The sequence below is a fragment of the Oryx dammah genome, unplaced genomic scaffold (genome assembly GCF_014754425.2).
Source record: "Oryx dammah isolate SB20612 unplaced genomic scaffold, SCBI_Odam_1.1 HiC_scaffold_28, whole genome shotgun sequence".
Taxonomy (NCBI): domain Eukaryota; kingdom Metazoa; phylum Chordata; class Mammalia; order Artiodactyla; family Bovidae; genus Oryx; species Oryx dammah.
In genome coordinates, this window is record NW_024070212.1 from 48,436,703 (window position 1) to 48,463,900 (window position 27,198).

The 27,198-nt window shown below is 38.6% G+C and overlaps 1 protein-coding gene across 3 annotated transcripts in view; it reads right to left on the bottom strand.

Annotated features, from left to right (window-relative positions):
• The window catches only part of FNBP1L (formin binding protein 1 like), a 117,311-nt gene extending 110,999 nt beyond the window's left edge, over positions 1–6,312 (bottom strand). For all 3 annotated transcript variants that reach the window (XM_040232288.1, XM_040232290.1, XM_040232289.1), the window contains exon 1: positions 6,069–6,312. In XM_040232288.1, coding sequence (XP_040088222.1) covers positions 6,069–6,092 — 24 coding nt within the window. In that variant the 5' untranslated portion in view covers positions 6,093–6,312. The remainder of the gene's footprint in view (positions 1–6,068) is intronic.
• Between the last annotated feature and the right edge of the window lie 20,886 nt (positions 6,313–27,198).

Consider the following 27,198-nt stretch of genomic DNA (forward strand, 5'->3'; position numbering starts at 1 on the left):
ACAAAGCAGCTCACAAGATTAGGACTTTTCTTTGTCAGCCTCCTCTAAGTATATTCTAAAAAAATATCTTAAGTAAAACCAAGATTTGGTCTAAACACTATAGACTACAATGGGACCAAACTCCTTTGAGCTATAAAAATCTACATGTGGCCTACGATTTCATCAGCTATTTGGGTTTTTCTCCCCCTCTTCCAGTTTTTCTGTGATATAACTGACATGCATCACTATATAAGTTTAAGGTACAGCATAATGATTTGACTTACATACATCATAAAATGATTACCACAATAAGTTCAATGAACATCATACCATACAGATACAAAATTAAAGAACTAAAAAAATTTAACCCTTAGGATTTACTCTCTTGACAACCTTCCTATATAACATTGTTGTTTAGTTGTTAAGTCGTGTCGGACTCTTTTGCAACCCCAAGGACTGTAGCTCTTCAGGCATTTCTGTCCATGGGATTTCCCAGGCAAGAATACTGGAGTAGGTTGCCATTTCCTTCTCTGGGGGATCTTCCCAACCTAGGGACTGAACCCACATTTCCTGCATTGGCAGGCAGATTCTTTACCACTGAGCCACTAGAGATACCTTCATATATAATATACAATACTGTTAATTTTATTTACCACATTGTACATTATATCCCTAGTACTTAAAACTAGCTTATACCTTTGGACTATCTTCATCCAGTTTCCTTCCTCTCCTCCCCTACTCTCACCACAAAGGTCTCTGTGAGTTTGTTTTTCTAAGTTTAACTTATCTACAACACAATGTTAATTCCTGTTATATAACATAGTGATTTCATTATTTCTAAACATTTCAAAATGATCACCACAGCAAGTCAAGTTACCATTTCATTGGCTATTTTGGCAATCACATCATCAGGTGAATTTACAAGAACTACATTTAGAGGTCAGTTTTTTCCCAATCTGTAAAAACTATTAACCGAAATACTACAACTTGAGTTCATCATTTTGGCTTCAGATAATTTAGACCTTCTTCAATTGTTAATAACTAGACCACCTAACGGAGAAGGCAATGGCACCCCACTCCAGTACTCTTGCCTGGAAACTCCCATGGACGGAGGAGCCTGGTAGGCTGCAGTCCATGGGGTCGCTGAGAGTTGGACACAACTCAGTGACTTCACTTTCACACACTGGAAAAGGAAATGGCACCCCACTCCAGTGTTCTTGCCTGGAGAATCCCAGGGACGGCGGAGACTGGTGGGCTGCCGTCTATAGGGTCGCACAGAGTCGGACACAACTGAAGCGACTTAGCAGCAGCAGACCACCTAAATTTATCATCACCTACTAAGGCTTTCAGAACCATAAAAGCTTCCTCAAGGATCCAATTGTTAATCAGTAATCAATACTCTGGGTAATGCAATGAACTATTAATTCAAGTGGGCAAACATGTATCATCACCTACAGTCACTGTATTAGTGATAACAAAAATATTAACCCAGTCCCTACACTCAAGGGCTCAAAAGCTTAGTTTTACATGTTTACAATGTAAGTGTTAATACAGAAGTGCTACCAAAGATAGGAAGTATTAAAGGGTAAAGACTAGAAGTGTAAAATAAAGAATTTACTGAATCTATCAACCAATGCACATTTTAAAATTTCTTCCAAAAAGATATCATGAGCTTTGTCATATGCACCTAGCTAGAAATATGATGAAAATAATGGCTTTCAAATTATACACTCTGAAAACTAAGGGCCAAAAATCATAGACCAGGAAACTAAGGCACAAAAAAGGTTTATGTATCCCTATAAATTAAGTCAGACATTTGAACCTACTTCCTAATTTCCAGACTAGTTCCCTCATTTCCCCAGTGAGGAGGGAACAAATTTTTTAATAAATCAGGATATGAGCGTGACCTATGCAAACATTTTTTTCTATCTATATATACACTCACAATCCATACATAAACTGATTTTTCTTCATTGACCTTTAACTTGCTCCTCAAAAGACTAAAAAGCTATCTCCTAATAAATAAAAGATAGGACTTCTCCAATTTCTAATTTCCTTCTTTGTAAAAAGGGCTAATCATTACAAAATCTATGCTTTGCAAAATTATTAATTCATATTTAGACTTCTCTATCTACCATTCTTCCTATGGTAATAAAGAAATCACATAATAAACAATGCATCCTGAAGAAATGAATGCCACCTCTTTGAGTGATACCACCCAGAACACAGAACCCAGAACTGAGTCCCTAGCATATAGTCACTACCTTACTTAAATGTCCGTTTAGAACACAAGAAATCTCTTAAAGCACAATTTATTACCAGTTAACTTATATCCCCAAACAAAAATCTGACACAACCAATTTAGCCTATTACTATTAGTTCTGTACCCCAGAGTCAGTATTAATGGTTTAATTTTATAACTTTATTCTCAAGTTTAACGTAAGACTTAAGATAGCAATAAACTCCAATGAATATTATAAGAAATAAGCAAAAAAAAAAAAAAAGAAATAAACAAGTTTGAGTGCATAACTGCTTTATCATATTTTCTTTTGTTAACAATATGTTCTCAGTGAGGTTTAACTTTGGGACAATAACGTGATCCTACAGATGTGGCTCAGACGGTAAAGCCTCTGTCTACAATGCGGGAGACCCGGGTTCGATCCCTGGGTCAGGAAGATCCCCTGGGGAAGGAAATGGCAATCCACTCCAGTACTATTGCCTGGAAAACCCCGTGGACAGAGGAGCCTGGTAGGCTACAGTCCATGGGGTCACAAAGAGTCGGACACGACTGAGCGACTTCACTTTCACAGATGAAAATAATATTAAGAACTGGTTTCTAAATTCAAATTTTCAACAGAATTTTCCCAGCCTCAAATTCCTCAATGGCAAGAGCAGGTGTTTGTTACAATCATATCGAACCACAATATCCTTATTCAAAACTGAGATTTGTAAAAATAAATAAAAACAACAACAAGAAATCTACACCTTGCCAATGCAGGACATAGGTTCAATCCCTGATTCACCAAGATCACACACGCGGCAGAGCAACTAAGCCTGTGCTCCACAACAGCCAGAGAACAGCAATACTGAGCCCACCTGCCACAACTAAAACCATTTGTGCCTAATTCTGAGGTACTGGAGTCTGAGTCAATCTGGTGCATGCTTTGCCAAGCACACAGGATTGGCAGAGTAGGGATTAGGGTGCGGTTACTGGTGACAGAAGGAATCCAAATTTCTTTACCAGACTAGGAATTCAAGTACGAATGCTTCAAATAGCTTCTTTATCATTAAATCATTGTGAATATGGGTCAACCACGGAATTACATTCTTTTATTAATGTTTCCCTGACATTAATTTTGCTCGAACCTGGGGCTTCCCAGGTGAGTCACTGGTAAAGAAACAGGTTCGATCCCTGGGTCGGAAGAAGCCCTGTAAAAGGAAATGGCAACCCACTCCAGTATTCTTGCTGGGAAATCCTATGGACAGAGGAGCCTGGCAGGCTACAGTCCGTAGGGTCGAAAAGAGTCCTACGACTTGAACACGCACGTGGCAACTACTGAAGCCCACATGCCCTAGAACCAGAGCTCCACAAGCGAAGCCACTGCAAAGAGAAGACCCTGCTCTCCGCAACTAGAAACAGCAACAAAGACCCGACACAGCCAAACTTAAATAAATAAATAACTGTAAAAACCCAGGAAATCTACTCAAATTTTTCTAAGGCCTCTTCTGGTGCAAACAGTTCTCTATACCAATTTCTACTTACTTAAGGTGTAAGTATCCCATTGATATTAGTTGATTCCACGTTATTTAATTCCTAATATTTCCCTCAAACCACTAAAAAACAAATTAAAACCTGGAGATATATGAAATTTTAAGAGAAAAATTAAATTTTTTTATTCCAAAAGGATACAAAATAAATTTTAGTTATAACAGAAATTCCCACCTTTTCTATGATTTACCTTTTTAAATTGCTGAAAAACTACTCAAACGCTGAACGTAAATCACTGAATTAGGAGACAGGTAGGGCTTCCCTGATGGTCCAGTGGTTAAGAATCCGCCTTGTATTGCAAGGGACACCAGTTCGATCCCTGGTCTGGGAAGATCCCACATGCCTCAGAGCAACTGAGCCCCGGAGCCGCAACTACTGAGCCCTCGTGCCCATGCAGAGAAGCCACTGCAATGAGAAGCCACACACGACAACAAAGAGCAGCCCCTGCTCACCTCAACTAGAGAAAGCCCGAGCGCAGCAAGGAAGACCCAGCACAGCCAGCAAATAAATAAAATCTTAAAAAAAAAAAAAAAAAGGAGACAGGTAACTGCTTCTGACTGTATTATATTTTTAAATTAAAATATTCTTAAAGATCACATTTTAGTCTTCACTAAAATATGTTGTTTCTCCTTAAATTGCTTTTCAACAGTGTTATACAAAGCAATTTTTTCCAGCCTAAATTAAGTTAAATCTAAACAATATTCCTCCAGTTTTACGAGTTATTTTAAAGTATTCTGCTTACATTCTTCCTTCCTCTGAAACGTGGATCATATAAGCATGTAAAAATAAAAATATTTTCTAATTATAAAATTGGAAAATAAAACATGTTCATCTCCTTTAATTAGGACAAACTATAATCAATTACAGAACGTCCTATGTCAATGGAAAAGATCAATAATGCCTGAGAATCTAACCAAGTAAAAAAAGCTCACATAATTTACTACACAATCCTCCCAAAAACAGGTATAATTAAAGCTATCCAAGAAGGTAAATGGAGGGGCCCCTGGGGTATTTTCTCTTGGGCGGTGTGTTTACAGAATGGACAAACACTTGCCTAGAATGTTACAGATTTCTGGGGTGAAGTTCATCAACTAGATGAACTCTAAAGTTCAATTCTAAGATTCCCAATCTGTGAGTAAAACGTGAAACATAAAAACACTGTGCCCTTCAATTAACCGATCTGCCTTCTTCACTGCCACCCTAACTGGATGCATGGAGACAAAAAACTTCTCTTGCAGTGATTTCAGGAGATCCTGGTTAACAAAAGGCAAGGAAAACAAGCACAGGTGGGATAAAAAGGCGGAACGGCTCAAATCAGGAGGATCTCGGGACAGCGCCCCCACGTTCTCCGTCCCTCCGCGGCACCTGAGAAATCACTGCCCGCCACACCTCCACCCTTCCCGTGTAGGCGTCACGAGCCAATTCTCTGACCTATTACAGTCCACCCTCACCTGGCCCGACACTGGGCATTGTCTAGAACCTTCAGCGCCCAAGAAAGGCAAGTAGGGAAAAGAAAAGCGAGAGAAGGAGTGATAAAGAACAACGGAAGGAAAGTAAAGCAATCGGGAAGCCGCACGATTTTGGGAAAACTGGCTTCCCCATCGATCACTCAATTTAATTCAGATCACAAAAGCCACCCCCCCGGCTCAAGATACCAGCCAGACGTGGCCCAGCTAGAGTCCCCGAAGCCACTCCGGTCAGAGCAACGAGACACGGAGAGGGAAATGGGCGTGTGGGCTGGGCCTGGCTGGCCAGAGGCCGGACTCCGAACAAAGCCGCCCGGCTCCCCCTACCTGGGGCGACGGCGGCGGGCGGTGCCTCGCGGCTCCCCGCGTCGCCCCGGTCCCGAGACGCCCTCGCCCCAGGGACCCTCGCCCGGGCTCTGGGCCGCGGCGAGCCCCCTCCCCGCCCGCGAACAGCGCCCCTGTGGGACAATGGGCCCCCTCCCCCGCCTCTGGGAGGGGAGGTACAAAGGCAGAGAAGCGCGGCCCGGCACGGAGCCAGGCGTCCGGAAAGTAAAGGCGGAGGAGAAGAGAGAGAAACCCAGAGGATGGCGGCGGACGCGGCAACCGGCGGGCAGCTGCCCCGGCCGTCCAATTCGCTGCCCTCAGCCCCACCGCCGCGGCAGGGGCGGGAGCGCGGACCAGCAGCCTCTCAAGCCCTGCCTAGAGGGAAGAGGGGTTCGCGCACAAAGAACAGCAGTACCCCCACCCTCTGCCAGCGCCGGGGACCGCCCGACGCGCTCCGGCCGCCGACGCCTGCTCAGCCCGAGTCCCTCAGGGGCCAGGGTCCGCGCGGGGCGCCCCTCTCCTCGACTCACCCACAGCTCCGTGCCCCAGCTCATGGTGGATCCTGAGGCGACTCGAGCCGCCTGGCTGCCCCGCTGTCCGTCCGTCCGTCGGCTCTGCAGTCAGTCTGCCCGACCTCCCACTGGCGGGCTCGCGGCTCGGCTGCTCAGCCTCCAAAGGTGCCGCCACCGCCGGGTTCCCCAGTGAGTGAGAAAGACGCGACTGGAGGAGCCGCCGCCGACGCCGTGTCCCCGCCTCCCGGAGCCGGCTGGGAGGGGGCCAGAGCCGAGGGGAGGCGGGACCCGGAGAGGGGAGGGGGCGGGGCGCGATGCACCCTGGGATCTGGGCGGACCCGTGCTTGCCCGCCGAGGCGAGCAGGCTCCGCTCTTACTGGAGGGTCTACCATTCGCACAACTCTTCCTTCCCGCCCAGTCTCTGCTTCCCCTACCTCCGGGCTCGGACTGTCCCACCGCCGCCGGAGCCACTTGAATATCTGTCTCCAAAAAGGAAAGGGAGAGAAGGAAAAGTCGCCCACCGCCCTTCTCTGCCCCGTGTCCCCTTAAATGAGGAGGCTCTTTACTGCCTCTTGCCTCCTCCGCTTGGGAGAAACCCACACAAGGAAACCTCATCCAAATCCTTGGGTTTAGATTGTGGAGAGTTGTATTTTATTTATAAGGAAAAAGTCTTAATGGTTAAGGTGATCTTGGGAATCACTAAAACGTGCAGAACGTCAAATATAAATGCAAACTGCCTCTGATTCTGTTTTTAATAAAATATTTATATAAGTTCTGCCAGGAAATCATAAAAAGAAGTAGATCTTTCAGCATTCATTTGGGATTGTTGTGATGACAGGGGTCTTCCCTGATAGCTTGGTTAGTAAAGAATCCGCCTGCAATGCAGGAGACCTGGGACAGGAGATGGAAGATAATGGAAAATGTGACCTGAGGTGTGTCACCTGCAGGAAAAGAGAACTAAGCTTGCCCCTTTTCTGGAATGGGTACGTCGCGCATGGGGGTTGGATGGGAGGCAGATTCCTAACCGGTAGCTCAAAGAACATATTCCGAACTTCGGATATCTTTCACTCAGAATATCGCAACCTTGAATGCAGGGCCACCATTTCCTTTTTTCTCTGTGGAGTTAGTTCCCGGCCTTTCTGAGTAATCATTAACCGCAGTCACCAAGTTTGACTTGTTGCTATTAGACATCAAAATACGCTTAGCAACTTCCTCACGAATGCTTGAGCATTAATTACTTGTCTCCTAATCACACACACACACACACACACACACACACACACACACACAAACACACACACAGTTCAATCCAGTCACTAGTAGTAGAGCACTCCTCAGAGTGTCTTGACAGCTGAGTGTTTTTAAGTTCTCCCAACTGACTAGTCAGCATTTGAAACTCCTCCCCTATTATAGGGCCTGCTCAGGTGTCCCAGTCTCTTCCGCTTTTATCTTTGTTCCTGCCTAGCTGTACTTCCTCCTGGGTTTGAGGTAAATATCCTGAGCCTTTCTGACTGTCCAGCCACCACTCTTGCTAAATTGTTTGCCGCAGTTCTCAGAGTCCAGCTGGAGCATACAAATACCCTCTTCCAAGTGGGTTATGGCCAATATTTACATGCTGAAGTGTGCTATGCAGTGAAAAGGCTGTTAAGCATTGACTAAACACTTTTCTCTTTCCAACATTTTTCTATTTATACCACCTAACATTGCTATCCACCTCTCCTCTCCCTTAAAAAAAATGGTGTGCTTTCCCTTCAAAAGTAAAATAATCTACCATTCACAATAGAGATTATCCTCAACCATACTGTTGACACAATTCCTCAACTGTATGTAAAGTCTTGTTTCCTAAATGAGCATTTTTCTTCTTCCAAAATTTCTGAACAGAACTCCACACTTAGAGCAATTAATTTCTCTTCAAAAAGTTATGTTTGGGACCATCAAATTCAGAAAAAAATTTTGTTAGTCTACATTTTGGCTAACAAACACCCAGAGGTGTTTTACACACACATATATAATCACACACACAAATCTATATTAGCAGCATGGCAGCTTATAAGCCTGTTGATCTTTGCCATAATCAAAATACATTGGGTACTAAATTATTTTTGTATACAAGATTTAATTTTTATGGACCCGTGACTAGATAATTTGTGAGCGGTTCAAACACATCATTTTATCTCTAAAAAAGGTAAAACATAACTTTTAGCATCTTGAAAGCAAAGTCTTTCATATAAGAGCAATCTATTATTAATATATTCCAGATATTACCCCCAAATCATGTTTTGCATCATTAAGTGATAAAATCTGTCACACCAATTATATCTTTTTGCTGCTTGACCTACTTTGGTAATTCATCACCAGGTAGTTTCTGCTACATATTTTTTTGAGGTAATCAACACTAAGAAGGAATTAAGGGAATAATATTCTAAATTTCTCTATATATTTTTACAGTGGAGCCAATCTACCGGTTAAACTTGAAGGGGCTCAAATTACACAGGCTTATTAGCAATTTTAAAAATTATTATACTGTCTTCCTATTTATTATGAAAAGTAATTGTCATTTAATGCATTGTATCCTCAGGCATATATTTGAACTCTACTCCATGATAAGTCATTGAACTGTTGCCTTTTCTTTTGCATATTTTTATCATGTATTAATTAAAATGTAAGTCCCCTTTATAATTCTTTATGTTATAAACATTTAGCTAATGCTCTTTTCAGTTTCAAACTTTCCAGGCATAAAAGGCATACAGATGGCTAACAGGTACATGAAAAGGTGCTCAACATCATTAATCATCAGAGAAATGCAAATTAAAACCATAGTGTAATATCATTTCACATCTGTCAGAATGGCTATCATCAAAAAGAACACAAATAACAAATGTTTATGAGGATGTGAAGAAAGGGGACCCCTCACACACTGTTAGTGGGAATGTAAATTGCTGCAGCCGCTGTGGAAAACAGTGTGAAAGTCTCAGAAAAACTAAAAATAGAACTACCATATGACCCAGCAACTCCACTCCTGGGTAAATAATCCAAAAAAACCCCCACAAATTTGAAAAGACACATGCACCCTAAGGTTCCTAGCAGATATATAGATATATATAGATATAGATATATAGATATGTGGTGGGGGAGCTTCCTTGGTGGCTCAGCAGTAAAGAATCCTTCTGCCAATGCAGGAAACACGAGTTCAACCCCTGGGTCAGGAAGATCCCCTGGAGGAGGGTATGGCAAGCCACTCCAGCATTCTTGCCAGGAAAATCCCATGGACAGAGAAGCCTGGCAGACTTCAGTCCATGGCATCGCAGAGTCAAGACAAGACTGAAGCGACTGAGCACATACACACAAAAATATGTGTGTATCACAATGAAATACTACTCAGCCATACAGAAAGACTGAAATTTTGCCATTTGCAACAACATGGATGGCCTCATAGGGTATTATGTTAAATCATACAGAAAGAGACAAATTCTGTTATATCACTTATATGTGAAATCTAAAAAATAGACTAGTGAATATAACAAAAAAGAAACAGACTTACGGGAATGGGAGGGAGGCTCAAGAGAGAGGGGCTATATGTATACTTACAGACCATACATTGTTATACAGCAGAAACTAACATAACATTGTAAAGAAATTACCCTCCGATTAAAAATAAATTTTAAAAAATGAAAGACTTACAGATATAGAAAACAAACTAGTGGTTACCAGTGGAGCAGGGAAAGGGGGAGGAGCAAGGTAGGTATAGGGGATTAAGAGGTAAAAAATACTATGTATAAAATAAATAAGCTACAAGGATATATAGTGAAACACAGAAAATATAGTCAATATTTATAAAAATTATAAATGGAATATAATCTTTTAAATTGTGAATTACTAGCTGTGGTGTTGGAGAAGACTCTTGAGAGTCCCTTGGACTGCAAGGAGATGCAACCAGTCCATTCTGAAGGAGATCAGCCCTGGGATTTCTTTGGAAGAAATGGTGCTAAAGCTGAAACTCCAGTACTTTGGCCACCTCATGCGAAGAGTTGACTCACTGGAAAAGACTCTGATGCTGGGAGGGATTGGGGGCAGGAGGAGAAGGGGATGACAGAGGATGAGATGGCTAGATGGCATCACTGACTCGATGGATGTGAGTCTGAGTGAACTCTGGGAGTTGGTGATGGACAGGGAGGCCTGGCGTGCTGAGATTCATGGGGTTGCAGAGTCGGACACAACTGAGCAACTGAACTGAACTGAAACCTTATATAATACCATGCATCAACTATACCTCAATTAAAAAATTCCCAGCATGAATTTCCTTATTAAGTCAGATTGTGAAACATATTCACTGCTACATTCTGAAATATAGAACAATTTACTAGTCCAAATGTATCAACCTCCAAACATAAATCAATCACTTGTCAAAATTAAATTTTTGCAAAAGTTTATTCCATGTATTGATGTAAAGTTAGTAAAAGTCTTAAAAACTTTTTGAAAAGTGTTCCCAAAGATAAAATTAAACTTTAGACCAATTTAATATTTGGAACATAGAAAAGTTTTCAAAGCATGCATGCATCAACATCCCATCCATAAACGATTACAAATCATACAGAAGCTCCACCACTGAAAGCAAACAGTCTCTAGCATTGTTGTTCAGTCGCTCAGTCATATCTGACTCTTTGCAACCCCACGGACTGCAGCACTCCCCGCTTCCCTGTCTATCACCATGTCCCAGAGCTTACTCAGACTCAGGTCAATTGAGGCAAGTGATGCCATCCAACCATCTCATCCTCTTATCCCCTTCGCCTCCTGCCTTCAATCTTTCCCAGCATCAGGGTCTTTCCAATGAGTCAGTTCTTTGCTCAGGTGGCCAAAGTATTGGAGCTTCAGCAACAGTTCTTCCAATGAATATTCAGGATTGATTTCCTTTAGGATTGGATGGTTTGATCTCCTTGCTGTCCAAAAGACTCTCAAGAGTCTTCTCCAACACCGCAGTTTAAGAGCATCAATTATTTGGCACTCAGCCTTCTTTATGGTCCAACTCTCACATCCACATATATCTCTAGCATGAACAGTAGCAATTCCTTTCTTGTCATTCAAATATCTTAAGACTATGTCTTAAAACTAAAAATATAGAGGCAGTGTCCAGAAATAGAATTATTACCTACATAGGATGGCCAGAACAATCAAGTTAAAACTACCATTAGGAAGAATATCAAGGCAATGTACTTGACACCTGTGTTTTAATGCTTCAAATGTAGCAGCACACCAGAGATGTGATCATACTAGAATACTGATTCACATAGCCAAATGAATAATGGTACTGGCTAGTTAACAGTAATCACTACTTTTCTACACTAACAGTTTTCCTAAACAAAAGTTGGAAGAAATTCAAATGTCAAGAGCATAGTTTAAGGTGAAGAGAAAGAAAGAAAACCACCAATTATTTTGTCTTTGGGTATTCTGCTCTCCATTATTGAATCCAGTTAAATCATTTTATATAACTGCTTTAATGAAACTTGGCAAAAAGTAAAAGAAATTTCTACATAAATCATATGGAATGGATTTGTTTAAAGAGGTAACTCATTTCCAGTTTTCTGTGGTGACTGGTTCTTTCTTACTGATTATTATAGAACTGTGTAACGCTGCGTGCCGCAGTCCCTGGGGTCTCAGAGTCAGACACCACTTAGCAACTGAACAAAAAGCATTTAAGTATTCATTTCAGTTAAATTCTCCAAGAGTTGGGAGACCTGATAGAACAAAAGTAACAGATTTCTTCAGGCATTTATTAAATCTTTGCAAGCCCATTCAAAATTTCCACTAATTGAATGTTTAAAGTATTCCCTTTTTGCTGTTGTTGTAGGATTCTTTTGGGAGGGGGCTGGTCGACAAAATTTCAAGATATACACATCAGTTAACAAAAAGAACATTTAGTTCTCTATTTTCTTTTTATAAAATCCAATCAGATGTATCAAATGCACTAATAGAAATAGCTTTTGTATGCTCATAAGGGACACTTGTTAAGTTCTCAGGAATTTTGCAAACAGGTTGTTTAAAATGTTAGATTTGTATCTGTCACGGTGAGAGTGTTTATGCCACGGAAATTGGCAAATATTATAAATCACAGTTTTGTTTTCCCTTGGAGAACTAATTACTAAACATCAGCACACCACTGTTTAAATCCAATGTGGATTAACAGTGAAGGAAATGAAAATAAACTATTAGCTACTAAGTGGAATAATAAAAGTTAATTTTACTGAGTCCAATTAAAACGTATTTGGAATACTCAGGATGTAACCAGATCATAATTTTTTCTTCATTTCCTATGTAACAGAATCATACCCACTATGGTAACCCTTGTTTCTATTGTCTCATATTAGGATTCTAAAATTTGTAAGTCTTTTTCATTTGATATTTATTATTATTATGTTATTGATTCACTTTAGAAGTTATAAATCACAATTTTTCACCTTCCATTTCAGGATTTTATACTACTTACGCTTCAGTTCAGTTCAGTTCAGTTCAGTCATTCAGTTGTGTCCGACTCTTTGCAACCCCATGAATTGCAGCACGCCAGGCCTCCCTGTCCATCACCAACTCCCAGAGTTCACTCAGACTCACGTCTATTGAGTCAGTGATGCCATCCAGCCATCTCATCCTCTGTCGTCCCCTTCTCCTCCCGCCCCCAATCCCTCCCAGCATCAGAGTCTTTTCCAATGAGTCAACTCTTCGCATGAGGTGGCCAAAGTACTGGAGTTTCAGCTTTAGCATCATTCCTTCCAAAGAACACCCAGGGCTGATCTCCTTCAGAATGGACTGGATGCATCTCCTTGCAGTCCAAGGGACTCTCAAGAGTCTTCTCCAACACCACAGTTCAAAAGCGTCAATTATTCGGCGCTCAGCTTTCTTCACAGTCCAACTCTCACATCCATAACATGACCACTGAAAAAACCATAGCCTTGACTAGACAGACCTTTGTTGCCAAAGTAGTGTCTCTGCTTTTGAATATGCTATCTAGGTTGGTCATAACTTTTCTTCCAAGGAGTAAGCGTCTTTTAATTTCATGGCTGCAATCACCATCTGCAGTGATTTTGGAGCCCCCAAAAATAAAATCTGACACTGTTTCCACTGTTTCCCCATCTATTTCCCATGAAGTGATGGGACTGGATGCCATGATCTTCGTTTTCTGAATGTTGAGCTTTAAGCCAACTTTTTCACTCTCCTCTTTCACTTTCATCAAGAAGCTTTTTAGTTCCTCTTCAGTTTCTGCCATAAGGGTGGTATCATCTGCATATCTGAGATTATTGATATTTCTCCCAGCAATCTTGATCCAGCTTGTGCTTCTTCCAGCCCAGTGTTTCTCGTGATGTACTCTGCATATAAGTTAAATAAGCAGGGTGACAATATGCAGCCTTGACGTACTCCTTTTACTATTTGGAACCAGTCTGTTGTTCCATGTCCAGTTCTAACTGCTGCTTTCTGACCTGCATATAGGTTTCTCAAGAGGCAGCATCTCTTTCAGAATTTTCCACAGTTTATTGTGATCCACACAGTCAAAGGCTTTGGCATAGTCAATAAAGCAAAAATAGATATTTTTCTGGAACTCTCTTGCTTTTTCAATGATGCAGCGATGTTGGCAATTTGATCTCTGGTTCCTCTGCCTTTTCTAAAAAACATCTGGAGTAACAGGCAAATTTGGCCTTGGAATACAGAATGAAGCAGGGCAAAGACTAATAGAGTTTTGCCAAGAGAACACACTGGTCATAGCAAACACCCTCTTCCAACAACACAAGAAAAGACTCTACACATAAACATCACCAGATGGTCAACACTGAAATCAGATTGATTATATTCTTTGCAGCCAAAGATGGAGAAACTCTATACAGTCAACAAAAACAAGACCGGGAGCTGACTGTGGCTCAGATCATAAACTCCTTATAGCCAAATTCAGACTTAAATTGAAGAAAGTGGGGAAAACCACTAGGCCATTCAGGTATGACCTAAATCAAATCCCTTATGATTATACAGTGGAAGTGAGAAATAGATTTAAGGGACTAGGTCTGATAGATAGAGTGCCTGATGAACTATGGATGGAGGTTCATGATATTGTACAGGAGACAGGGATCAACACCATCCCCATGGAAAAGAAATGCAAAAAAGCAAAATGGCTGTCTGGGGAGGCCTTACAAATAGCTGTGAAGAGAAGAGAAGCGAAAAGCAATGGAGAAAAGGAAAGATATAAGCATCTGAATTTAGTGTTCCAAAGAATAGCAAGAAGAGATAAGAAAGTCTTCCTCAGCGATCAATGCAAAGAAATAGAGGAAAACAACAGAATGGGAAAGACTAGAGATCTCTTCATGGAAATTAGAGATACCAAGGGAACATTTCATGTAAAGATGGGCTCGATAAAGGACAGAAATGGTATGGACCCAACAGAAGCACAAGATATTAAGAAGAGGTGGCAAGAATACACAGAAGAACTGTACAAAAAAGATCTTCACGACCAAGATAATCATGATGGTGTGATCACTCACCTAGAGCCAGACACCCTGGAATGTGAAGTCAAGGGGGCCTTAGAAAGCATCACTACGAACAAAGCTAGTGGAGGGGATGGAATTCCAGTGGAGCTATTTCAAATCCTGAAAGATGATGCTGTGAAAGTGCTGCACTCAATATGCCAGCAAATTTGGAAAACTCAGCAGTGGCCACAGGACTGGAAAAGGTCAGTTTTCATTCCAGTCCCGAAGAAAGGCATTGCCAAAGAATGGTCAAACTTATGCTTAATCAAATAATATTAAGTCAGTGCTTTTTTCATAATAAAGATTTAATCAATAAAAGTTACTTCTCAGTAGACTTACAGTGGTGATCATTTCAGGATGTATACAAATGCAAATCATTAGGCTGTATACCTGAAACTAGCATTGTCAGTTACACTTAAAAAAAACACCTCTAGGCTGGTTCTCTTCATCCTTGTCCAAACCCAATTAGCTAAGATTTTAATGCTTATTTTAAATACCAAAATATCTCAGTCTTTAGATATTTTAAATTCTTTGAAAGAAAAATAATCTACTATATATAAATTCTAGAATTATTTTAGTGACCACTTTGTTGTATAATAGTTTTATCTCATTAGAAAAAACAGCAAGTTTAAAGCCACATATTTCAAAATAAGCCAAAAACTATCCAATTTCTGGTTAAATTCTGAGGATTGGCTTTAGCCTAAAGAGGCTGGTCCTATAGTTATAATCTAAGTCATCTCTAATACAGGACAATCTACAGAGAATTAGTTTAAATAGCTTCCAGTAGATCAAAATTTTCTGTAGAGTTGCCATATTTAGCAAAAATACAGGACTCCCAGTTAAATTTGTTTCAGATACTGCAATTATTACATGGGATACACTTACAGTAAAAAAAAAAAAAAAATTATTTGTTGTCTATCTGAAATTCAAGTTTATCTGGATATCCTCTTTTTTATCTGGTGGCAATACTAAGTACACAGGCTGATCCTAAACACCCTAGGTCGGGGACTCTCAACCAGATGAATTCGGACCATGGGTTTGAGGGAGTTGGTAAACACTTGAAATGGGACATAAAAGATTTTAAATAACTGCCTATAGCTTTTTCTGAGGAACAAAAGCATAGCTTTTTTCAGTGGCTCTTAATGAATTTGTTTCAAAATCTCTTGGAGATTTTATTTAAAATTTTGTGCCTGACAAGGTTGAGAGCATTGGTAAGAGGATGCTATCATTTTTGTTTAAAGGGAGGAACTTTAAAATATGCATTTATATGCAGAGAATACCTTTGGAAAGACACACAAGAAACTGAAGGAGAGGGGAACTTGGAGACTCAGGTGAAAAGATGTTTTATTTTTCATTATTACTTTTTTGTACCATTTAATTTTACTGTATTATCCACATGTTATCTACCTAAAACTGCAAAAATAACAACAGTGCCAAGGTTCACACTAGGCCTATTGTCAGAATTTCTAAATTTCCAGCGGTTGAGCCATAATGTTTGTCTGTGGTTCTTTTTTTAACTCCCCAATGTATTTTGATTATACATTGAAATCACACGTACACACACACACACTATTCTATGGCATTTGCTAAAAAAACAACAAATGCAAATACACACATGCCACTCTCACACACATACCATCCCCTGTATTTCCCAGGAAAAAACCCCCAAAATGAATGACTCACTTTAGCTATGCTGAAGGGTACTTGTGTAGAACTGACAGGTGAGTCAAATCAGTCCACACTCTGGATGGTGAGACAGGAAACAGCTCAATATTTAAGACTCTGAATTAATGTTTTGGGCTACTAGAGTACATGGAGTAATTGAGGAGTTGCTTACCCCTCTGTTAAGTAACTTGCCTTTTCTTCAGTTCTAGTGGCTGTGGCCAGGATTAGCAAAATCTGCCATTCCTGAAACCCTTGCTAGTGTTCTGGAATCACAGGAATTCTCTACTTCAGGAACCTGCATCAGCAACAGCCCGCCTGTTCACAATTTATCTTGTAAAAAAAAAATGGGAGATCAGCCTTGAAAATTCCGAGCAGACAAAATCCCTTTGACAAAGAAATAAAGCTTAATTTAGCTTGTTTGGGGGAGACTTACCTGACCTGGGTCATTTCTTGCTTATGCCTCTGGAAATCATAGAATTTGTACTGTTATCCAAGGTTGATATGATGTAACCACTGAAAATTTTAATATGATAACCAACCACTGTGAAGAATAAATGGTCCTGTTTTCTCACTATGTAAGCTACTTTATGATAACATACCCCTGAGCCTCATTCCATGTTTTGGTTTGAGCGCTCCCACTTTGCAGGCTGTTCTTTTTGGTATGTGCACAATAATCTTTTAGTCATTACTACTTCAGTGATTCATGGGTTTTTCTTTGGTTATTTCTCAACCTTTGACAACCTCCTCCTACCCACTACATAACAGATGTTCTTCAATATTGAAGGAACAACTTCAGTTTTCAGGATTAAATCTGCAAAGAGAAAACTGCCCCCAGGTGAGTGTGCTGGAGCACTACTTGGGTCATTCTTCTGAAACCAGCCTTAAAAAATGGTGTCTCTTCTTTACCCCTGCTCTCTCCATTTCAGCAAAATTGGCAAAGACAAATGCTGAGAAAAAGAATAATTTTTATTCCCTTTTCTTAGCATTCTATGCCCAGAGGAAAGGAATGCCATAAATTACATGACTGTACCACAGTGTATGCAATGCATTTGACTCATTACAAAAACAACTGTGGACTTTATTATGAACCTGTGCCCTAGAAAATAGTGTCTGGTATTCTTCTATTGACGGTAGTCCTGGGCATTCTTACAAATTCTCCTTCAGCTTTCATTTTTAATTTTCTGAGGTCATTATGGGTAGTATTTCCTTTATTCTTTGGAAGACAGTGATCCAAATTCTCCCATGATGGATCCTAAATATTTTGTTGGTTAAAAGACACAGGAAGGATAGTCACACTAAAACCCTTAAGTGCACCTTTTTAAGAAAAAAAAAATTTACAGAACTGTGAATTTTGTATTTTCTCTAGAATGATAATATTCAAGAAACTTCATGATATATACAGCCTCTAACTACCCCTCTGCCCATGTCCTTCTTTCCTTGGCTCTTATTCCTAAACTCCAGCCATCCCAGCTGTGGGTAATTGCACAACTGCCTGGGTACCCTATCAAGCCTCTGTGCACGTGTCCCTCTCCATCTGGTTAAGTCTTACAAGATCTAAAGGGCAAATCTCACGTGTGATGACTCTGAGAAGTCTACCATGAATCTCCCTTGCCCTCTTCTTTTACTCTCCTGACTTTGAACTTGATGCTTCTTTGTATGTTCTTACTGTTCTCTAGGCAGATTACAATTCAGTCTTCTTACGTACCTGTCTTCTTTGAGGGCAGATTTATTCTCGGCACAGAATAGGTACTCAATTAACATTAATAAATGGATATGAAAGGTTCCAGATAATAATGGATTAAATAATAAGATTAAGTTAAATAATGGATTAAATAAGAATCCATTATTAAAGAATAAATAAGCTTTAAAGTTGCCTGTAGATATAGGTAAGTCATATTTCCAGCATTGATTTTTAGATTATTTTATGTCAAACAACTGTTATCTCATTCTTAATTTGTTTGCTTTCAAATTACCAATAAACTGGAATTAAAATATGATTTAAAAGAAAAATTAAAGTGAAAGTTATTTATTAAATAATGTTCCTAATTGCACTTTTCTGTACAGGAAAAGAATTGGTAAGAGCTAATTAGTTTAGATTTGTGAAATTCACAGAAATGTTTGTAGATTTTTAAAAAATGAATAAATTCCCTCAAACTTGAAAGTTTTTTTAAATGGCATGTGAAAATGACATCAGTTTGTTACCATTTTAAAACTTGTTCAGAAATCCAGATTAAAAGAAAGTGTTTAAAAATTAATGAAAAGAATTCAGAAAAACCATGAAAGCAACAATGACTTCCACATTCCTGGCAAAAGTTCAGCAGAGGTGAGTTAAGTGCTTATTAACCATGAAGAAAACAAAACAAAACAAAAAAAACAGGAAGTAACCTTAAGGTTGATTATTTTTAAGTGTAGAGAAAGTCAATTCAACTATGACTCCCAAATTTCTAATCTAAACATGTTATCTTTTCCATTGCTGCTTTTCTAAGGAAGTATATTTGCAGATATATATTTAAATGTATTTAAGTACAAGAGATAATTTGGCAAGGCTTAAATATTAAATAGAAAGACAGCCAGATAAGGCCATTTATGAAAATTTATAATCATAAATTTCAAGAAATAGTAAATGAGTTAATCTACATTAAAGAATAAAAGATATAAAGTACAGAAATAATTTTAGAATATAATACCTCTTGTTTAAAACCACACAATCTTGTTTTTTAAACATCTGGGGACAGAATTCATGGTTTGTTTTCTTCATTCTTTACCAAGCCTACTATGAAGAGGTAGGAGTGAAAACATTTGATTCTATATTACATTTAATATATATTATTTACATTATTATGTTTGTTTTCTAATGGTTGAATCTGTTCATACTTCCCCAACTTCATGGTAACTAAAATCTTCAAAGGTTTGTATCAGATCAGTTAACAAGAAAGTTTAATGCAAGCTTTGAGGTTAATTAATTGATTTTAAAGTGTCAACAGGTTCATCTCTAAGTCTATATAATCTGCTTCACTTCAAGAAAATTGTTTATCCTTTACTTTAAATTCCCCCAAGAAAGGAGAGTTTTAAACTCCCCAGAAAATGCAATACATTTTGGATAATGATGAAACTATACCCTATTATAATCAATGCGCTCAGGTTTTGTCAAAGTTGTACAACTGTCCACATATTAAAGGATTTTAATGACATTTTTCCCCAGAAAGCTCTACCAAATGATGAAATTTGTAAAATATGAACATTATTTTACACAAACTTGATACAGCTTTAAAAAATCTGAACATAAAACATCCAAGTTGGCACCGCAGAGTAGAAAAGCTACAGCCTCTTTCACAAATGGCACTGCATCACCTAAATAGCCACATGGAAAAAAAATAAATCTTACCCCTACTTCATATGATATATACAAAATCCAATTCTAGGTAGACTTTTGATCTATGAAAATTAATACAATGAAACTTCTGGAACATACCATATAAGATCATCTTCATGACAGTATAGGTGGAAATTTTTAAAATAGGATACAAAAAGCACTAACCATAAAGGAAAAAAATGATAAATTAGAGTACATTAAAATTTATCAAAAAGTTCTCCTAAGACAATGAAAAGCCTAGAATGAAAGAACATATTAGCAATATATATATATGCCCAACAAAAGACTCATATCTAGACTATGTAAAGAACTATAAAACAATAAAAACAGACCACACAATTAAAAAATGGCAAAATACCTGGATCAGCACTTCACTTAAGAAAATATTCAAATAGTCTATAAATACATTAAAAAGTGCTTAACCTTACTAGACACCAGAGACATGCATATTAAACCCCGCAACGAAAGATTGCTACATGTATATCAGAATGGTTAAAATTTAAAAGGTTGATAATACCAAATGTTGGTAAAAATGTGGAACAATGGGCTATCACATGCTATATGACCCAATAATTCTACTTCTAGATATCTACTCAAAATAATTCATTCATATGTGCAACAAAAGGCATCTACAAGTATGTACATAGCAGCAATTATTTCTAATAGCTAACCAGAAACAACCCAAATTTCCTTCAGTAATGAAATGGATAAATAGAAGTACATTAATATAATAAAATAAATTACCAAAAAAAAGAATGAAATACATCAAGTAACAAAAATATTGAATGAAAGAAGCCAGACACAAAGAATATATAATACACAATTACATTTGTATATTTTCTCAAAGCAAGAAGAACTAAATATAATGTTAGAGGTCTAGATAATATTTAACTCTGGGGAGAAGAGGGTAATGATTGGGAGGGAACTCAAGGGGGTTCTCTGAGATGCTGGTAGTGTTCTTTCATTTTATCTGGGTAATGCCTATACAAATGTTTTCACTTTATAGTGATACTTCCAATTGGCAGTACTTAACTTTATGCATTTTGTGTGTACTTGTCTTTAGAAAGCTTCTTTCTTAAAAAAAAGAACTTATCTCTTATGGGTGCTGATTTGCCTTGTCAAATAACTCTGGTCCCAAAAAATGTTGTATTATTTAGAGTGTCTTTCAATTTTCACAAGACTTCTTAGAAACATGTCCACTGAATAATATAAATAATGTCATTAGTACACGTTAAGGTGAAAGTGAAAGTCAATCAGTCCTGTCAGACTCTTTGTGATCCCATGGACTCTATAGTCCATGGAATTCTCCAGGCCAGAATACTGGAGTGGGTAGCCTTTCCCTTCTCCAGGGGATCTTCCCAACCCAGAGATCGAACCCAGGTCTCCTGCGTTGCAGGCGGATTCTTTACCAGCTGGGCCACAAGGGAACAGTTTAATCATTGTCTTGATTTCGACTGCCACCTAATGGCAAGAATGCTGCACTACACAGAAGCGAACAAACAGGGAGCAAAAGAACCTTGATCCTGGCTACAATTTGCAGGACTGCCACTTCTGTACAATTTATCATCAGCAAATATTAGATAAATGTTTGCGTTTGATGTAAATATTAAGTGTAATATTAGGATATGTATATATCAGGACATGAGGTAAATATGACATTCATTTAGGAGTGTTGTCTGACATATGTAAGAAGTTAACACCCTATATAATTTTTACTCTTTCTCTTGGTCATATTTTAGAGTCCTTACATACTACAGCCCACTTGGTACAGCAAATATCGGGCAGCAACACAATATATGTGGTCTTTAGTATATTTATAGAGTTGCGCAATTTTTATCACTGTCAACTTTAGAACATTTTCATCACCCCCAAAAGAAACCCTGTACCCATTAGCAGTCACTCTCCATTTTCTCCCTTATCCCCCGCCCTCCCCCCACCAGTGCCTGACAACCACTAATCTACTTTCTGTCTCTACAGACGTACCTCTTCTGGCCATTTCAGATAAACAGACTCATAATAGTAGTCTCTTGAGACTGGCCAGCCAATTACATATTTTTTTAATATCTTAAATAGGAAGAAAAGAATATTTTATATTTACCCACATTTTCACCATTTCCAGTGCTCTTCATTCCTTTGTGTAGTTTTAGGTTTTCATCTTGTTATCAGTCTCCTTCTCCTTGGGGGATTTATTTTAGTATTTCTTGCAGCACAATTTTGCAGGCATTAAATTCTTTCAGCTTTGTATATATGGCAAAGTATCTTGCCTTCCTTTTTGAAAGATATTTTCAATGAGATTAGAAGGCGAGGTTGACAGGATTTTTTTTTCTTTTAGTGTTTCACATATAGTACTTCACCACCTTCTACTTTGTATAATTTCCAACAAGAAATCTCTTGGGTTTTTCCATCTTTATTCTTCTCTATGTAATATATCTGCTGCAGGCTGTTATCCAGGGCATGCACTTGCATGAGGGGGGCTAATATCAGTTTAAGACCGCGCAGAGTCACAAACAAATGTGAGTCCTTGATATGAGTTTCCCCAACCTCTCCCCAACCTCTCGTGGCCGTCCCGAATGCCCTTTACATAAGACCTCTAAAAAGATTATGAGAACTCAGCTTTTTTTGGTTTGAATTCACCACTCTGGTCTGAGCCAGAAAGCCCAAAGCTTTCCATCAACAGATCCTAAAATCGAGGCATGTGCCCCGGGCCCTATTGCCTTCCCTACCTTCACTTCGACTTCAACATGTAGCTTCTCAAGGGATGTCATGTACTTCCTAGAGAAGTAATAAATCTATTTCAACTTCTCTGGTAGCCTGTTGCTGAACTGTGGCTCACCACTGCACACCTTCTGCTATAATTAGGAAATATTGATTTAACAAGGTCATAACAAGAATCCTTATAAGTGAAATAAGATGCAGGAGGGTTAAGAGTCAGAGAAGGAGATGTGAAGACAGCAGCAGACCTGTCTGAAGATGGAAGGGAGCTATGTTAATGAATGCATAAGCCACTTTTCCATCCTCACAATCTAGAAAAATCAAGGAAACAGATTCTCCCCTAAATCTTCCTGCAAACACTTCAGTTTCAGCTCAGTGAGATCCATTTCAGACTCTGACTGTCAGAAATGCAAAATAAGTTGGCATTACTCTAAGCCACAGTTTGTGGTAATTTGTTACAGCATAAAAAGGAGAGGGATACACCTTTTTTTTCATACATTTTGTCTATTTTTGTTTGTTTGTTTAACGTGACAGTGTGAATCCAGTCTCTTTACCACATCCTGGCATGAAGCTAAAGTCCCCATCAGTTCTGTTTTTTGTTTTGTTTTGTTTTCATCCAAGCTAACAATTCTAGTCGGGTAGAAACTGAATATGTGTAAAAACTCTTCCTCAAAGGTCAGATAAATTGAAATGTGTTGAGGGACTTGTATATAAGGAAAAACCCTAAGGTAACAAAGAGAAGCCAAAAATATAAAACCAGAATAGAAAACTGAGCATGAAACTATCAGAATATTCAGCTTCACTATGTATTAAAGCACACATACAACAAATAGAATTGTAATGTATAAAGCAAGCATGTAGTCAAAACATTCCTAACCCAGAAGTTTTTTTGTTACATTCGGGGGGTGTGGGGTGTGGGGAAGTAAGCATTTTTGTTTTATCTATGGGATGACTTTAAAGAAGACAAACAGTAAGAATAATTAAAACATTTATATTGGTTACTGAGTTGAGGTTTTGTCTCCCTGGACCCATAATTTAGTTACACAAGTCAGTCTTTTACCCATCTTGGGAGGAAAGAACTACCTCCTCTCACCCTAAATAAAATAGGTAGAGTCAATATGTGAAAATATTCTGTTAGTTTGGAGTTTCCCTGTGGAAAATTTTCTTTTCTACTTTTTTTCATTCTGGTAAAATAAACCTAAAAAGTTACCATCTTAACGATTTTAAGAGTACAGTTAAGTAGTATTAAATACATTGAGAAAATGAGGAATTATCAAAAAATGTTGATAATGTTGTGAAACCATGACAATCCGTTTCTATAACTCTATCCTGAAAGACTGAAATTCTATACCCATTAAACCACTCCCATTTCAATCTGCTTTCTGTCTCTATGATTTTGATTACTCCAAGTAACTTATATAAGTGGGATTATATAGTATTTGTCTTTTTGTGATGGGCTTATTTCACTTAGCATAATGTCCTGACGGTACAAAGGAAATTAGAATTCTCTTCCTTTCTAAAGCTGAATATTCCATTGTATATATACACACACCACATTTTACCTTTCCCTTTATCTGTAGATTGGCACTTGGACTGCACCTATATTTTAGCTATTGTGAAAAATGCTGCTATGACTGTGGGTATACAAATAGCTAATCATGATCCCTTCTTCTAGTCATTTTGGGTATATATCCAGAAGTGGAATTGATGGATCATATGGTAATTCTATGTTTAGTTTCTTAAGGAGCCACTATAACTGTTTTCCATAGCAGTTGGACCATTTTACAAGCCATCAACAGTGATCAAATGTTCTAATTCCTCCACATCCTCTCCTTGTTATTTTCTGTTTTTGTGATGATTGCCATTCTAACGGTATGAAGTGGTATCTCAGTGTAGTTTTGATTTGCATTTCCATTATGATTCTTGATGTTAAATGTCTTTTCATGTGCTTATTGGCCTTTATGAAACACAAGCTGGAATCAAGTTTGCTGGGAGTAATATCAATAACTTCAGATATGCAGATGACACCCACCCTTATGGCAGAAAGCAAAGAACTAAAGAGCCTCTTGATGAAAGAGGAGAGTGAAAAAGTTGGCTTAAAGCTCAACATTCAAAAAACGAAGATCTTGGCATCTGGTCCCAACACTTCATGGCAAATACATGGGGAAACAATGGAAACAGTGAGAGACTTTATTTTCTTGGGCTCCAAAATCACTGCAGATGGTGACTGAAGCCATGAAATTAAAATACGCTTGCTCCTTGGAAGAAAAGCTATGACCAAGCTAGACAGCATATTAAAAAGAAGAGACGTTACTTTGCCAACAAACGTCTATCTAGTCAAAGCTATTGGTTTTTTCAGTAGTCATGTATGGATGTGAGAGTTGGACTACAAAGAAAGCTGAGTGCCGAAGAATTGATGCTTTTGAACTGTGGTATTGGAGAAGACACTTGAGAGTCCCTTGGACTGCAAGGAGATCCAACCAGTCCATCCTAAACTCCAATACTTTGGCCACCTGATGTGAAGAACTGACTAGTTGGAAAAGACCTTGATGCTGGGAAAAACTGAAGGCGGGAGGAGAAGGGGACAACAGAGGATGACATGGTTGGATGGCATCACCGACTCAATGGATATGAGTTTGGGGAAACTCCGGGAGTTGGTGATGGACAGGGAAGCCAGGCATGCTGCAGTCCATGCGGTCACAGAGTCGGACATGACTGAGTGACTGAACTGAACTGAATACCTTCTTTGGAGAAATGTCTATTCAAGTCTTTTACTCATTTTTTTGTGGAGATATATATATATATAAATATATATACTCTCTTCAGATTCTTTTCCATTACAGTTTATTATAAGATATTGAATATAATCCCTTGTGCCATACAGTAGGACCTCATTGTTTATCTATTTTAGATACAATCATTTGTATCTGTTAATCCCAAACTCCTAACTTATCCCTGCCCTTGTTTCCCCTTTGCTAACCATAAATTTCTTTTCTATGTCTGTGAGTCCGTTTCTATTCTGTAACTAAGTTCGTTGGCATCTTTTTTAGATTCCACAGGTAAGTGACAGCATACGGTATTTGTCTTTGTCTGACTTACCTCACTCACTATGATAACATCTAGGCCCACCCATGTTGCTTCAGATGGCAATATTTCATTCTTGCATTCCTTTTTATGGCTGAGTGATCTTCTACTGGGGCTTCCCAGGTGGCGTTAGTGGTAAAGAATCTTCCTGCTAGTGCAGGAGCCCCAGAAGATGGGGGTTTGATCCTTGAGTCGGGAAGATCCTGGAATAGGAGATGGCCACCTACCTGCTCCAGTATTCTTGCCTGGAAAATTCCATGGACAGAGGAGCCTGGTGGGCTACAGTCCATGGGGTCATAAAGAGTCACACATGACTGGAGTGACTGAGCATGCACACGGCAGGATATAAAGTTAATATACAAAAATCAGGTAAATCTCTGTATACTAACAACAATCTGAAGAGAAAATTAAAGAAACAGTTTCATTTACAATAGCATCAGTGAGAACAAAATACAAATTAACTTAGCAAGGAGTTTAAAGACTTGTACAATGGAAACTATAAATCATTGCTGAAGGAATTTAAAGATGATATACATAAATGAAAACACATCTCTTTTTAATGGACTGGAAGACTTAATGTTGTTAAGCTGTTAATACTACCCAAAGTGATCTACAGATTCAATGCAATCCCTACCAAAATCTCAACGACATTTTTGCAGAAATAGAAAACCTCTCCTAAAATTCATATGGAATGACAAGAGGACCAAAATAGCCAAAACAATCTTGAAAAAGAAGAACAAAAATGGATGACTCATGTTTTCTGATTTTCAAGCTTATTACAAAGCTACTCTAATCAAAACAGCATGGTAACAGCATAAAGACATACATATAGACCAATGGAATAGAAAATCAAGAAATAAGCTCTCACCAATGTGGTCAAGTGGTTTTTTCTTTTTTTTTACAAGAGTGCCAATCCTAAAATTTACATGGAACCATAAAGGACCAGGAATTGCCAAAGTAATCCTGAGAAAAAAAGAACAAAGCTGAAGATATAACCCTACCAGACTTCAGACAACACTACAAAACTACAGGGATCGGACCCATGCCTCTTGCACCTCCTGCATTGGCAGGCAGATTCTTTACCACTGGACCACCTGGAAAGCCCTTATATCCTGCTACTTTGCTGAATTTACCAGTTCTAACAGCATTTTTTTGTGGAATCTTTAGGGATTTCTACCCATAGATCATATCATCTTCAAAAGAGATCATTTTACTTCTTCCTTTCCAATTTGGATGCTTTTTTACTTCTTCTTGCCTAATGACTCTAGCTAGAACGTCCAACACTATGCACTTACCTAATTCTCTCTTTTCATAATAAGGAAACTAGGATCAAGAAAAGATAAGTGATTTCTTCAAGGTCTCATTGCTAAATAGGAATAGACCCAAGATTAGAAACCTCTGTGCTCCCTACTCCCAGCCTAGCTGTACCAGCTCAACAAAGATTGGGATTTCTGTATTCCACACATGTTCATCCCAGTATCAATATTTTAATATGTATAGTGGAACTACTTACCATTCAAATGGCATGCAATTGCCACGGTCATAACTATTGTGTTATTTAATCTGCAGACAACTATTATACAGATCTACATGGCCTTTAATTTGAAATTTATAAGTATTTATCATTTTTATTAACATTTTACTAGGAAAAATTCCACATGTATAGAAAAATGAAAAAAAAAAATTGAACACCCTCCATTACCTTCTCCCTAGAATAGATTTAATATTTGTCAACACTTTGTCATACTTTTTGTGTATTTTTTTCCTAAACCACTTAAAAATAAATTGCAGGTGCCATGACACTTTACCCCTA